The sequence below is a fragment of the Corylus avellana genome, chromosome 1 (assembly GCF_965113065.1).
Source record: "Corylus avellana chromosome 1, dhCorAvel1.hap1.2, whole genome shotgun sequence".
NCBI lineage: Eukaryota > Viridiplantae > Streptophyta > Magnoliopsida > Fagales > Betulaceae > Corylus > Corylus avellana.
The window spans coordinates 13,091,865-13,107,222 of record NC_142490.1 but is presented as its reverse complement, the minus strand read 5'-3'; the positions used below and the strand labels follow the sequence as shown (position 1 = coordinate 13,107,222).

General features: G+C 36.9%; 2 protein-coding genes and 1 pseudogene across 2 annotated transcripts; all 3 read left to right on the top strand.

The window, feature by feature from the left end:
- The first annotated feature begins 477 nt into the window (after window positions 1–477).
- Window positions 478–2,069, top strand: LOC132169124 (ferritin-like catalase Nec2). The gene is made up of 3 exons (XM_059580208.2): window positions 478–782; window positions 926–1,151; window positions 1,692–2,069. The coding sequence occupies exons 1-3, from the start codon at window positions 478–480 to the stop codon at window positions 2,067–2,069; spliced, it is 909 nt and encodes a 302-aa protein (XP_059436191.2).
- Window positions 2,070–9,038: 6,969 nt separating this feature from the next.
- LOC132172975 (ferritin-like catalase Nec2 pseudogene) lies at window positions 9,039–10,603 on the top strand (annotated as a pseudogene).
- A 3,009-nt stretch (window positions 10,604–13,612) lies between these two features.
- On the top strand, window positions 13,613–15,358 carry LOC132171512 (non-specific lipid-transfer protein 3). Its single transcript, XM_059582842.2, has 2 exons — window positions 13,613–14,011; window positions 15,042–15,358. The coding sequence occupies exons 1-2, from the start codon at window positions 13,656–13,658 to the stop codon at window positions 15,049–15,051; spliced, it is 366 nt and encodes a 121-aa protein (XP_059438825.2). The 5' UTR covers window positions 13,613–13,655; the 3' UTR covers window positions 15,052–15,358.

Sequence of the window (15,358 nt, the reverse complement as noted above, 5' to 3'; positions counted from 1 at the left end):
AAGTCCAAAGTGATACGAAATAAAATGGAATCACAAAGAAAATTATAGCACTGACCAAGGTTGACAGCCAACAAGCTGAAAATTAAGGAAAATATAAATGCTATCTTTACCACACTACAATAAATTGTAGCAATAGTGGCAAAAATATTAGCGGAGACTCAAAACTCCATTCAAGGCGAGAGAATACAACATATTCACAAATACATTATCTTATTTTTCTTAATGACAACAAAATGATCTTTATATAGAATGCAATTTATAGGATGACACCAAAACTGATGGATATATAAGAATTCCTAATTAATCCAAATACTAATTTTAATTAACCTAATTCTAATAATTCTAACTCAAATACTAAATATATCTCATGTACCCTAATCTTATCCCTAACAATTCTTCTCTATATATATAAGCTGCTAATGCATACCTCAATCATTCACATCTCACCTAAGCTACATGCTTTAGACATTATAAACAATGGCTAGCCCTTCCTTTTACGTCTTTATCTTTATTATTTCACTGAAACTTAGCCAGGTCTTAGGTACTCCCAACTGTGGGCCAATTGTTGCCAATGATATTGATCGGATTCAATTTGCTTTTAACCTTGAATTCCTTGAAGCTGAATTTTTCTTGTATGGTGCACTTGGTAAAGGACTCGATGCTATCGCTCCAACATTTGCTGCAGGTGGTCCGCCTCCCGTTGGTGCTAAGAAGGCCAATCTTGAGCCTGAAGTTGGCAAGATCATCGAGGAATTCGCATATCAGGAAGTTGGTCATCTCAGGTTCTATATATATATATATTTGATTTATTTTCATTTACTTTGCTATCTCCTCCCGGTTTTTTTTTTTTTTTTTTTTTTTTTTTTTTTTTTTTTTTCAGTTTAGCAAATAAACAGTATTTAATAAATTGACAATGACTTTTCAGGGCTATAATTACATCAATAGGAGGAATTCCAAGGTCGAAGTTGGATCTTAGCCCTCAGAGTTTTGCAAACTTATTTGACAACGCAATTGGTTTCAAATTGAACCCTCCATTCGACCCTTACTATGACACAGTTCACTATCTCTTAGCATGTTATGCAATCCCTTATGTAGGACTCGTCGGTTATGTTGGCACCATTCCAAGCCTTACCAACGAAACTTCTCGAAGTGTAAGAACCTCTACTAATACTCATTTTAAGATAATAGAAAGTAGTTGATTTAATTATATTCTAACATTTTCCCCCACACGTGGCAATAATAAGTGATGACGCTCAATACACAAAATTAATATTTGATTGATATGGTATCAAGGTGAATGACAGATATAAGATTTGAACTACAACATTTGCTCTGATACCATAATAAAGCCCCTTTTGTTTTGGCGCAAAATATTTATTTTCTGTCAGAAAATGTATTCAGTTAAAAACATTAATTTGTTTACAACCCAAAAATAGGTTTAAATCAAATTTTCCTACAGTTGTCTCATATGGAAAGTCACCAAATATTTCTTATATTTTCATATAATTTGAGGAGTTTTGGTGGAAGATCATGTGAGAATAGAAGGGCTTCGAGGATGGGATTGAGATCATATAGAATTGTGTGTGGTCTACATGACCGAGGCTAATTTCTATTTATTAGAAAAGCTTAAACAATTTTCCTTCAACCATGCGAGTATCACCCTATAACTAATCAATACTCTCCCTTCGTAGCTGGTGGCGTCGCTTTTAGGCGTTGAGGCCGGACAAGATGCGGTTATAAGAACACTACTATACGAGAGAGCTGACCAGAAGGTGCTTCCATATAACCTGACCGTAGCTACGTTTACAAACAGAATCTCTAGGCTCAGAAACAAGCTGGGTGGGTGTGGCAACAAAGATGAAGGCGTAAAAGTGCCTTTCTCTTTTGGAGCGGAAAATCGCACACACAGCAATGTCCTCTCCGCTGATTCTAACTCCCGTTCATATGCTCGGACGCCACCAGAGATCTTGAGGATAATATATGGAAGTGGAAATGAGTACAAACCTGGCGGGTTTTATCCTAATGGTGGAGGTGGGAACATCGCAAGGAGCTTTCTTCCAAAAGCCTAGGAGCCTTTCTAGTCAAATCTCGGAATGTTAATTATGTTATTGTGGTGTGCGAATAAATTGATGGATGGATAATTGTATGTTACAATAAAATCAATGGTTCTAGCTTCTTTAAAATGCTATGAGCCATCGAGAAATGTCAATATCTTTCACAAAGTTACATGTGTAATCATAAAGGTTTGGAAGAATTTTCCAAGTGTTAGTCTTGAAAACTACTTTTAATGTTGAAAACTATTGAATGATCATTATGAGTCATCGATTTGATCAAGGAAGGGGAGATTTGTAATATTGTGTCTTGTCTAGATCAGCAATTTGATTGTTTTCACCCAAACATATGTGCAATTAATATGCTAATACATAAATATATTCTCCATGACCATTTTACCATATCCATTTCATACCAAATTACCAATGACGTGACATGATTCGAATTAACGTGGAAGGTTTGGTTATTTTAAGTGGTCATTCGGCACATGTCACATCAATTGGTGTGAAGTGAGTGTTAAGAAATTACAACTATTTCCCAAGACTTTGAGATGCTAAAAAAAAATAAGAAATAATAAAGATTAGGCAATCACACACAACGCCAAGATTTAAGTGGTTCTTCTTAAAATATGGAGTACAAGAGTTGTGGGGAGAAAAAAAAACCACTAAGAACCCAAAGCCTCAATACACCCAAAACTCACTCTCTCACACAAGTGCCTAGTAATGGACAAAGGACAAATAGGCTTCTTGTGTTTTTTTCTTTCTTGTTTATCTTACAAAATTAAACCCAAGAAGAAAAACACCGACTTTGGCTTCTCTTCTTGTAGGATTGGGCCTTTGACCATCTCATCTGAAAATCAATTGGTGTCTAATGAGGGAAGCCAAATTATTTTATGGCATTCGAAATCGCACCCCGCAAGGTATCTAAGAGCTGTCCAAGTGAGTAGAGAAGCGGCACTGTTGAACCTTAACAATCCCTCCCTCAACATGACGCTCTTGCGACTCGAACTCATGACCCTGTCTCTAATACCATTTGTAGGATCGGGCCTTTGACCATTTCATCTGAAAACCAATTAATGTCCAATGAGGGAAGCCAAATCCTTTTACGGCATTCGAAATCGCACCCCACAAGGTATCTAAGAGCCATCCAAGTGAGCAGAACAACGGCATTGTTGAACCTTAACACTTCTCTTGTATGGCACACAATGCATTTTTTTTTTCCCTCCACTTTGCTATGTAGCAAAGCCTCCCTTTTATATTGTATGAAGTCGGTAAAAAAAAAAAACTCCGAAACCAACGTGGAGAAGGAGTCAAAGTCCAAGTTGAAAGCGAATACCAAGTACCAATCCTACAAGGAAAAAAAAGATTCGAAAACTAACTAGGAAACCATAAATCACGTGAGCCAACAAAATAGTTCTTCCAATGTTGATGGTCCCACCATATGACTAAATACAAGTTACACTACACTAGTGAGCATAACCAAAATGGCTAGGAGCCTCCTGTGTACATCACACTATTTTACACTGCAAACTACGGCTCATTACTTGAAAACGATGAGAATTATTTTGATGGGATATTAACAGCCGAAGGCATGCAGCAGCAAAACATCGCTTCCAATATTTCTCATCAGCTAGCCTCTTCAAGCTCCAAACACACACTGGCGGTGAAACGCACGCTACCATCACAATTTTGGAATGAAATGACGAGAGGGCCGATGGGGGGGTCTTCCTCTGGGAAGCGATTCCACAGCTATCTTAATAGCGAACGCTCAAGAGGGATGGATGACAACAACAATTCCTTCGTCTCTCTGCTAAATCAGCTGCCTCATGGCACACAATTCCACCCCAACATGCTTCTTGGGCCTCTCGGTAATAAGGTTTTGCGGCAACTTTTTCAACTTCAGAGCATGAATTGGAACTTATAGGACACAAATTTGTCCATATCTGATGATTTGAATGGGGAATCCAAGCCAAAAAGCTCCATTAGATATAGACTGGAAGATTGTTTATGAGAGATTCTATAGGTTGGAAGAAACAGAATGATTATTAAAAATTAAGAAAGTTGTTGGAACTAGTGGCTTATATTAACACTAGTGGAAGGCCAAGTAGACGGGCGTAGAGCGACGTTCACCATACGGTACAGGGTATTTTGGAAATTTCCAAAATACATCTGTACAATTAGGGTTTAGGGTTTTTCCTATATATATGTTATGATGTAACCCTGAATCATTAAGAGTAAAATACAGTCATTTCTTTGTGGACGTAAGCACATTACCAAACCACGTTAAATCAGTTTCTCGACTCTCTCACTTAATCTCTCTCTCTTTTCGATTCTATATTGTTCATCAGTATTGTGCACTGTAACAACAATTGGTATCAGAGCATAATTCTACGATGGCTGGGGTTGGTACATCTTCTACAAAATTCAACGTGATGAAGTTCGATGAATCCGATAATTTCAGGTTATGGCAGAGACATATCAAGGATTTGTTGGTGCAACAAAAGATGGTGAAGGTGTTGTATGGGAAGAAACCAGAAGATATGGCTGATAGAGATTGGAAGGAACTTGAGGCTAAAGTGGTGGCTATTACTCGGATCTGAGCCAACACATCAATGCATTCAAGAGATGACGTGATGCATCAAATTAAGAAAAAAAAAAACCCACAGATGCAGATGACCCATGGCCTGCGGTTTGAAGGTGGATGAAGGCTGCTATTTATGTTTTATCTTTTTGTTTTCTCCTCACCCTATCATGCACTTACATGTGGTAAGTATAGTGAAATGGGCCAGCTTGCTTTAATAATTCAAAGCAAGGGCAAAAGTGGTATAAAAATTGATAAAATGGCATGTGGGGCGCACGTTACAGGTTGACCGTCTAAGTTAACACCTTTGACTAATAGAAGGGGGTTTTGGGCACAAAATTGTAGTTTGATAGGGTCGGGAAGTATGGTTGTCAGTTCATGGGGCAAAGTGACAATGAGTTATAGTTGATGGGCGGAAAATGTAATTACCCCAATATGTTATGACGTTTGTCATAATCAGATGAGGCTCCTGTTATGGAAAAAGTCCAAGCAAACATACCATAAAATGGAAAACTTTAGAACTTTGTTGCATGTGCATTAATGTTATGGTTAGATTTTAGCCTAATTGAACGATGCATACAAGTTGTGGTGGAATGGATGCCACAACCAGTTCACCCTATGCACACAAGTCAAAAGTGATACGAAATAAAATGGAATCACAAAGAACGTAGAAATTAATCTAAAATTCACTTCTCTTCTTACATCACCCCAGTTGAATTGAGATTAAACTTCTATTAGGACCTGGCATAACAGAGCTTCTTTGTGTTATGGAGTGACTTGAATTAACAAGTCTTGAAGTGGGATCCATTGGCTTTAAAAGAGAATTCCTTTTTTTCATGTTTCATTCTCAATCCCAATTGCTCTTGGAATTTGTTTTCCTTTCAGAGTATTAGATGACCTTCGACTTGGACTTGGCACCAACTTAGTGCTCTTATAAAAGGACATGTTGTGTCCGTGTGGAATGGTGCAATGCGACAAGCATAAAACCGCACAAGAGAAAGTGTGTGTTAGTTATTTTTTATTGGCTAATTTAGTGCTCAAAATTTGTAAGTTTTCTTTATGTGGAGCTTCGGTGTGCAAGAGCATTCGGTGAAGTTGATACGGCAAGCCTCTGCATGTTTTCTAGAAGGCCTCATTTGCTAGAGTGTTTCCTGGCATTTGAAAGGCTAATGATACAAGAGAAGGTATGATGCTTCGTTCGCTAGGTGTTTGCTAGACCTCCGAACGGATGCAGTCCATAGTAAAATCCGAGACCTTCATTTGCAGGGGGTTTGTTGGGCCGTCCGAACGAGAGTTGCACATAGTTTATTTCGAGAGCTCCATTCGCAAGGCCGTTCACTGTGGGTTGGGACAAGAGATGACAAAGATGAACTTTAGCTTAGCCGTGTCCGAACGAGTATCCAGTCTGTCTGAACGAAAGTTGTCAATTGTCGTTTTAAGATTTTTCAAACTTTAGCTTGGATTTTTATATAACTCTAGATGCGTTCGAATTGGACTGTCAGACGTCTGAATGCTACCTCGGATTTTTCATATAAAGGTTCTCCTTTTCAACAAGGAAACCTAATTCTTAGTTGCTTTTATATAGGGCTCTTCAAAGCACGATTTTTTCAAGTAACTAAGGGGAAAAATTCTATGTTGTGCTAAGAGAGAATTTTTAGAAATTCAGAGCGTGAGTATTATATTTCTCTTAGTGTTGCTAATATTTGAGAAGTTGTTCTTCAACGACAATCAAAAAGCATGTTAGAGGTTCTGACATGGGAAATCAATAGAAGAAGTTTCTAGAGGTTCTGTGAGAACTACCTCGATAGAAGGCATGAAGGGTCACTTGTCTAGATAAGTCTGTGTCAATTACAAAGGTTTTGTAAGTATGAATAACTTGTAATTTCTCATTCTTCTATAGTGCATGATTTCATGGGTTTGGCTGCCATGGAGTGGTTTTTCCATTTAAAGAGTTCTTCGAAGGTTTTCACTTCATCATCAAAATATCTGTGTCTATATCCTTTATTGCCTTACATATTTTGGTGATTAATTGGTGCATGGTTCTTAGTTTTAATTCCGCGTTGTTTTTTATAAACATCTATTCACCCCCATCTAGGTGTAGTTTGGAGTATATTTAATACTTTCAGTGTGGGCTGCAGGTTAGGAGAAGAGAGTGCCGTAGAAGTTAAGTCTGCCGCATGAGAGAGAGAACTTAAAAGTGTGTGCAAGGGCATCAAGCAAGTAGTGTTTTCTTCTTGGGTTTTTTGGAGGAGCCAAAAACAAGAGAGAAGAAGAAAAAGTGTTGCAGAGTTAGAGAGAAAAATAGCGATCAGCCGCAATCTATTCCAGCAAAAGAAGAGTTTGTATTTTTGTCTTTTGTTTTCTCTTTTGAGAATAGTCTCCCTTGTGTGATAGTGAGATTTTGGTGTTTTGGGCTTTGAGATTTGAGTGATTTTCTCTCTTTTATTTTTGTACTCCATCTTTTGATAGTGAATTTTCTTCGGGTTGTCTCTGCCAATGAATGTAAGATTATTAAGCCGAATCACTTAAATCTTGGTATCGTATGTTGATTACTTAATCTTTGTTATTCCGCAGTTCTTCTTATTTTTCACATTTCATGGGTGTTGGGTAGTAGGATTAATTCCTTCAATAACAGCTTGCCGGCCATGTTAGTTTGGAGCACTAAGACACATTTAGCTTAAAACCCCTTTCACACCAAATTTATTGGCCACAAAATTAACAAAATCATTACAATTTGGAAAAGTCAATTTCACAGTGAAATGAAGAGAGAATCAGCGGCGTCTCCATTCACCACAACCTTAGGAAAAACATTCTAAAAAATCAACAAAGAAAAAAGAAATGAAAAATGTTAGAGTCATCGCCACAAAGCCTGATCGCATAAACTAAAAAAAAAAAAAAATCAAGGAGAGGAGAGTTTTGGTTGCCGCGGAAGAGAAGCTGTGTGTTACTGTGTAAATGTAGCATCAAAGATTTGATATGGTCAATAATGTCCTTTTGTTCAAAGGATTATCTTTTCTTATGGGTAATCGGCTGTTTTATGCTTATAGTGTTTTTGTGTTTCAACATGTTGTGGCAAGCTATTATTGGAAGGCACAAAATGGCTCTTTTATGCCAAGTCCTTCTTGAAGATAAACTCACTCGGATTTGATGGAACGAAATATTTCTGCGTTCCCATATAATGCAAATTATGCAAGGTTTGAGTACTGCTAGAGGCAGCTGCCAGTATTTTCTCGTTTGCTAGTTAGATTTCACATCGGCCACATGCACAACAAAATATCGACGAAGAAGAAGAAAGAATTATGAAAGAATTAAAAATTTTTAGTAGTTTAAGAGAGATATTGATGCAATGGGGGTGGCTGGAAACCACCGGGTTTTTTTTCCCTCAAAATGACGTCGTTTTGGTGGGCATTTTTAAATTTTTTTTTTTTTTTTTCAAAAGGGCATTTTAGTAACTTAACCTTGCCAAAACGACATAGTTTTGAATTTTTCATCATATTTGACGGTAATGACTAATGGAGTAGCCAAATTGCAACTATTTGGTAGTTTGGGGGCTATTTTATCACTTTTTTGAACATTAGGAGGCTAAAATGAAAATGACTGGTAATTTAGGGGGCTAAATTATATTTTTCCCTAAAGAAAAACTTTATCGAATATAGATTCATCTAGTGAAGAGGTATATCCATAGTTATATTCATATCTAGCTAGAGTGACCTACACAAAAAGCATACACACATTATCAGATTTGTGAAATGTAAGCAATGCATATGGTGATTATATATATATCATGGATCAGATTTAAAAAATGTTTTGATTTTTAAAACCGTTAAAGAAAAACTCAGCTTTCAAAATCTCCATGTTCTGTCCAAATTGGTCTGCACTCAGGGGCACCCAAGACTCAGTTGTAGTGTGAAAAAAACAAAGAAAAAGGCACTTAAGTTCCAAAATAGCTCTAACCTCAAATCTTACCGGCAAGATCCAAATACCGAAAAGTATGTAGGTATAGCACTGAGCCAAGGTTGACTGCCAATAAACTGAAAATTAAGGAAATTATAAATGCTATCTTTACGGGTCGCCATTATATGCGGCGACTCAAAACTCCATTCAAGGCGACAGATCATACAATAGATTCACAAATACTTTATCTTAATTTTTTTTTTTATTAACAACAAATTGATCTTTAAATAGAATGCAATTTATAGGATGACACCTAAACTGATGGATAAGAAGTCCTAATTAATCCCAATACTAATTTTAAATAACCTAATTCTAATAATTCCAACTCAAATACTAAACATATCTCATTCTTCCTAATCTCATCCCTAACAATTCTTCTCTATATAAGCTGCTAATGCATACCTCAAACATGCACATCTCACCTAAGCTGCGTGCTTTAAACATTATAAACAATGGCCAGCCCTTCCTTTTATGCCTTTATCTTTCTTATTTCATTGAAGCTTAGTCACGTCTTGGGTAATCCCAACTGTGGGCCAATTGTTGCTGATGATATTGACCGGATTCAATTTGCTTTTAACCTTGAATTTCTTGAAGCTGAATTTTTCTTGTATGGTGCACTTGGTAAAGGACTCGACGCCATCGCTCCAACTTTTGCTGCTGGTGGTCCACCTCCTGTTGGTGCTAAGAAGGCCAATCTTGAGCCTGTAGTTGGTAAGATCATTGAGGAATTTGCATACCAGGAAGTCGGTCATCTCAGGTTCGATAGATGAAAAAATATATTTGATTTATTTTCATTTACTTTGTAATCTCCTCCATTTTTCTTTCATTTTAGTAGATAAACAATATTTAATAAATTGACAATGATTTTTCAGGGCTATAATTACATCAATAGGAGGAATTCCAAGGTCCAAGTTGGATCTTAGCCCTCAGAGTTTTGCAAACTTATTTGACAAAGCAGTTGGTTTCAAATTGAACCCTCCATTTGACCCTTACTATGATACAGTCCACTATCTCTTAGCATGTTATGCAATCCCTTATGTAGGACTCGTGGGTTATGTTGGCACCATTCCAAGCCTTACCAACGAAACTTCTCGAAGTGTAAGAACCTCTACTAGTACTCATTTTAAGCTGATAGAAAGTAGTTGATTTAATTATATTCTAACACTCTTCCCCACACGTGGCATTAATAAGTGATGACACTCAATAGAGAAAATTAATATTTCATTGATACGGTATCAAGATTAATGACAGATATAAGATTTGAACTAGAATAGTTTCTCTAATGGCATAATAAAGCCCGTTTTGTTTTGGCGTAAAATAATAATTTTCTGTCAAGCAATATATTCAGTTAAAAACATGAATTTGTTTCCAACCCTGAAAAGGGGTTAAAACACATTTTTTCACGTTTGTCCCATATGGAAAGTCACCAAATATTTCTGATATTTTCATATAATTTGAGTAGTTTCGGAGGAAAATAGTGTGTGGGAATAGAAGGACCTCAAGGATGGGATTGAGATCATATAGAATTGTTGTAGCCTAGATGTTGGAGGCTAATTATTATTTATCACAAGTGCTTAAACCATTTTCTTTCAACCATGTAAGTATCACCCTATAACTAATCAATATTCTCTCTTGGTAGTTGGTGGCGTCACTTTTGGGCGTTGAGGCTGGACAAGATGCGGTTATAAGAACACTATTATACGAGAGAGCCGATCAGAAGGTGCTGCCATATAACCTGACCGTATCTACGTTTACGAACAGAATCTCTTGGCTCAGAAACAAGTTAGGCAGGTGTGGCAACAAAGATGAAGGCGTAAAAATACCTTTCTTTTTTGGGGCCGAAAATCGTACGCATAGCAATGTCCTCTCTGCTGATTCTAACTCCCGTTCGTATGCTCGGACGCCGCCGGAGATCTTGAGGATAATATATGGAAGTGGCAATGAGTACAAACCTGGCGGGTTTTATCCTAACGGTGGGGGTGGGAAGATTGCGCAGAGCTTTCTTCCAAAACACTAGGAGTATCTCTACTCGAAGCTTGAAATGTTAAATATGGTATAGTGGTGTACCAATAAATTGATGGGTGTATGGATATATATACAATAAAATCAATGATTGTAGCTCCTGTAAAATGCTATGAGCCATCAATAAACGTAAATATCTCACACAAAATTGACATGTGTAATCATAAAGGTTTGGAAGAATTTTTCAAGGGTGTTAATCTTGAAAACTATTTTTAATGTTGAAAACTATTGAATGAATCATTTGGAGTCATTGAGCAAGGAATGGGGTTTGTAATACTATATATGCATGTCTTGTCCATGTCAGCAATTTGATTTTTTCACCCTAACGTAAGTGCAATTAATATACTTATAGATAAATATATAAGTAATGACGTACGTGACATGAGCTAAATTGACGTGGAAATTTTTATGTTTTTTTTAAGGGGCTTTAACACTTACGCATGGGAGTATATAAGTCAGTACTGTAGCCACTCTCCCACACTTGTTTGCGAACTTTCTCTCTATCTTTTCTCACTTAATGTCCGTTACGTGTGGTTGTGATTGTCCTGTGATTTTGTGAACAACGATTGTCTTTCTCTAAGTTTTGATGACCCTTGCTGTCAGGATGGTTTCATTTTATATAGATGACTAAACCGACCATTCAACCATTGTGCAATCAAGATTGGTGACCATATGACAGATAGGTGAAGAAAAGGCATGTTTGCACAAAATGATAGTACTTTAGAGTTACTCCCATTTGATATTTCTTCCTAAAATGTACAACATTGCAGAATGGTGATTTCGACCTTATATACGGCATTAATGGCAAAAAAAAACACTCGAGAGAGGGGATTAGTCAAACTCGAAAGATCCAATTTAGACTTCAAACAACACCTGCTGTCTTGTTAAATTTTTTGTGGATGCTTCATTTATTTTTATGCAGTATTTGTGGGGCTGTTTGACATCCGATAATTACTGTTTGGTGGCCAGCTGAAGGTTGAAACTATAGTAAGATTTAATTGATGTAAAAAATATATAAGGATAACTTCACTTAAAACCTTTGAACTTTTATCCGATTTGACAAACCTTCTTCAAATTTTAAAATATCTCAATTTAGTCCCCTAAACTTTCAATTGCAATCAATTTAGACCCCTCCATCGAATCTTAAACGTTAAATAACGTTTATACCCTTGAATTTTTTTTTTTATAAAATTTCAACTTTACCCTTAATTTTTTTATTAAAAAAAACAAAAATTAGGGATATTTTGGTCTTTTTTGATATTTTTAACTTCTAAATTTGACGGAGGAATTCAAATTGAGAGCAATTGAAAGTTCAAGGGACTAAATTGAGCGATTTTGAAGTTTAGGAGGGATTTGGGATCTTCAGTAAAGTTATTCTAAATATATATATGGGGAAACTTCACTAAGGCCCCCTGAACTTCCGGCCGATTTTGCAGACCCCCCCTAACTTCAAAAACTCTCATTTTGGACCCTTAAACTTCCATTTTCTCTCACTTTAGACCCATCTGTTAGTTTTTAATGTTAAATGCCCATTATACCCCTACCCAGCCCACTTGAAATTCCGAAAATGCCCAAAACTACAGCACCCACTCTAGCCCAAAACGACACCGTTTTTGGCATTATTATTATTATTATTATTATTATTATTTATTTTTTTTTTAAAAAAAAAAAAAGCAAAGAAAAAAAAAAAAAAAAAAAAAAAGGTGGAGAAGGATCGGGCTTGGCCAAAATGGGGTGATCGGACCACCCCATTTTTGGCCAAGGGGGTGGCTGGAGCCACCCCCTGGCCGATCTGGGGGTGGTTCGACCACCCCCATGGCCAAGGGGGTGGTCCGGCCACCTCCTTGGGAAAAAAAAAAAAAGGGGGGGATCGGTGCATTTGGGGTGGCCGGACCACCCCCATGGGGTTGGGGTTGGGGTTGGTTTCGGCCACCCCATACCGGCCGTATGGGGTGGCCGAAACCACCCCCAGCCCCTTGGGGGTGGTCCGGCCACCCCAAATGCACCGATCCCCCCTCTTTTTTTTTTTTTTTTTTTTTCGCAAAGGGGGTGGCCGGACCACCCCCTTGGCCATGGGGGTGGTTCGACCACCCCCAGATCGGCCAGGGGGTGGCTCCAGCCACCCCCTTGGCCAAAAATGGGGTGGTCCGGCCACCCCATTTTGGCCAAGGGGTGGCTGGAGCCACCTCGATATTACTCTTTTTTTTTTTTTTTTTTTTTTTTTTTTTTTTAATTTTTGCTTTCTTTTTTTTTTTTTTTTTAAAAAAAAACATAACAAAAAAGTTAATGCCCAAAACGACGTCGTTTTGGGCTGAGTGAATTGTAATTTTTAGAGATCCAAAACGGTGTAGTTTTAACGAAGGGTATAATGGGTATAAAAAAGTCAAACCGTTAAATCTAACGTTGAAAACTGACGGAAGGGTCCAAAGTGAGAGAAAATGGAAGTTTAACGGTCCAAAATGAGAGTTTTTGAAGTTCAGGGGGGGTCTGCAAAATCGGCCGGAAGTTCAGGGGGCCTTAGTGAAGTTTCCCCTATATATATATATATATATATATATATATATATATGAAAAGTAAAAAAAAAAAATGTTTTGTAATTAATTTTTTTTATTTTAATAATAATAAAAAATAATTTATGTGACATAAAAAATAAAAATAATTTTTTAAAAAATAGTACTAACAAAGAAGATAAATGAATTACGTATACATTTTCACATTTTACTGGTTGGACTCCATTTAATCCCACCCCAGCTACCATTATTGTCCTCATTTAAGAAAGTCGCTCAGTTTTGGTACGATTCTCACATGCAAAGCAGTAATTTCAAATTTTTGACTCTTGCTTCCTCTCCAAAGAAGTAGAGCATTTAACACACCGAACCAAATTCCACCAGAGAACACTAATTAACCCAACTACCAAACAATCTCCCCCATGAAAACAAATAAAATATCTTCCGACATGCACCACCATCTGCATTCATTATATAAACACCAATCTAGGAGCTCTCAAAATTACCTTAAAACTAGGAATTCTGATAAGAGTCTTGAACATGGCTAGCTCTGTTGTGTTTAAGCTGAGTTGCTTGGTGCTTGCGTGCATGGCGATAAGTGCACCTAAGGGCGCCAAAGCGGACTTATCATGCGACCAGGTTGTTAGAAACCTGACGCCATGCATTTCTTATGTAGCCAACGGTGGCTCTGTGGCCGCCGCCTGCTGCAGCGGGATCAAGTCCCTCTACAATGCGGCTAAAACCACGGCTGACCGCCAGAGCGTTTGTAAATGCCTAAAGCAAGCCATTAACGGGATTCCATACACCAGTTACAATCTTGGGCTCGCAGCTGGACTTCCTAACAAATGTGGCGTCAACCTTCCCTACAAGATCAGCCCCTCTTCAGACTGCAACAAGTATATATCACTGCCTTTCTCTAGACCTCTTTGCTTTTAGTAAATTTTATTCTTGGAGAATCTTCACTACTTCCATCTCCCATATATAAGCGATTTTGCAATTATAATCTCGAAATTCGAAAATTTGTAATCTCAGTATTCCATGAGGCAGTTCTTTTTCAAGCTGATTTTGAGGAATTTATAAAAATAATGTGTCCCTTCACAATGTGTTTTGCACATATTTTTTTAATAAAGAATATTAAGTGTTCTCCTAATACTTTCCTAGTTCGATAATATTATTTTCTAAAAAAACAATAAAGAAAGTAAAAACACGTTTTTTTTTTTTTCCTACCTTTTTAGAAAATAATATTCACATTGAATCAGGAGAAACCGTAGCATTTTATTTTTTTTTAATAATAACGACGAAGTTAAAAGAAATTTTATTAAAAAAGTATATGCATTTTACATGTTATTAAAAAAACGCGTTGCTGTCCCCAAGAGGTAGCTCAATCGGCTGAGACCACACCTATTGAAGTGGAGGTCACTAGTTCGAATCTCTCCCCCCCCCCTCTTGTACGGACATGTCAAAAAATAAATAAATAAATAAAAAAAAAAACGCCTTGCTATCTAAGGGACATAAGTTTTTTTAAAAGATTGTTCCTCTAATCCGATTTGCAGGAAATCTTTATTTATTTTTTATTTTTTTATTTTTCATATGTAGTGATCTCTTTTAATTTCACCCAATTTTTTGAAAATGCCCAAAATCCCTTTATTATTAAATGAGAAAACAAAGAGAGAATTCAAAAAGGCCCCGCCGTTTCATTTTTTAAATAATTGAGGCATTCTGGGCAAAGCGGTGAAATTAAAAGATATTAAAACATCGGACACCAATATTGCAAATTTTTACATTTCAAAGTTATAATTGTAAGACCGCTTATACTCTAAAAAGGGGCATAAGAGAAGTTACTTTTCCTTTTTTATTTTGTTATTTTTTATGGAATGTTTGTAACTCTTTTCTGTATGATATGTGGCTTGTAATTCCTTGTTGCAGCATAAAGTGAGGTTGATGGAGAAGTACTGGAGGGTTTCCTCTGGAGGATCTTGTAGCGTGAGAATAAATAAATGGGTGATTTTGTCTCCCAGCTTCGTCTTTGTAGTTGATGGATCTTCTGATGACTCTTATCTAAGTTGGATCTTGGTTTTTGCTTCTAAGTACTTTGCCTACGGATCGGAGGAGATTAAATTGGTGGCATGGATATATATATATATATATATGTCAGTTTTCTCTGAAAAGCTAGCTAGCGTCTCGAACGCCACTAATTGTATTTGGCTTCTCTTACGTACGCAATATATGTAAGTTTTGAATGA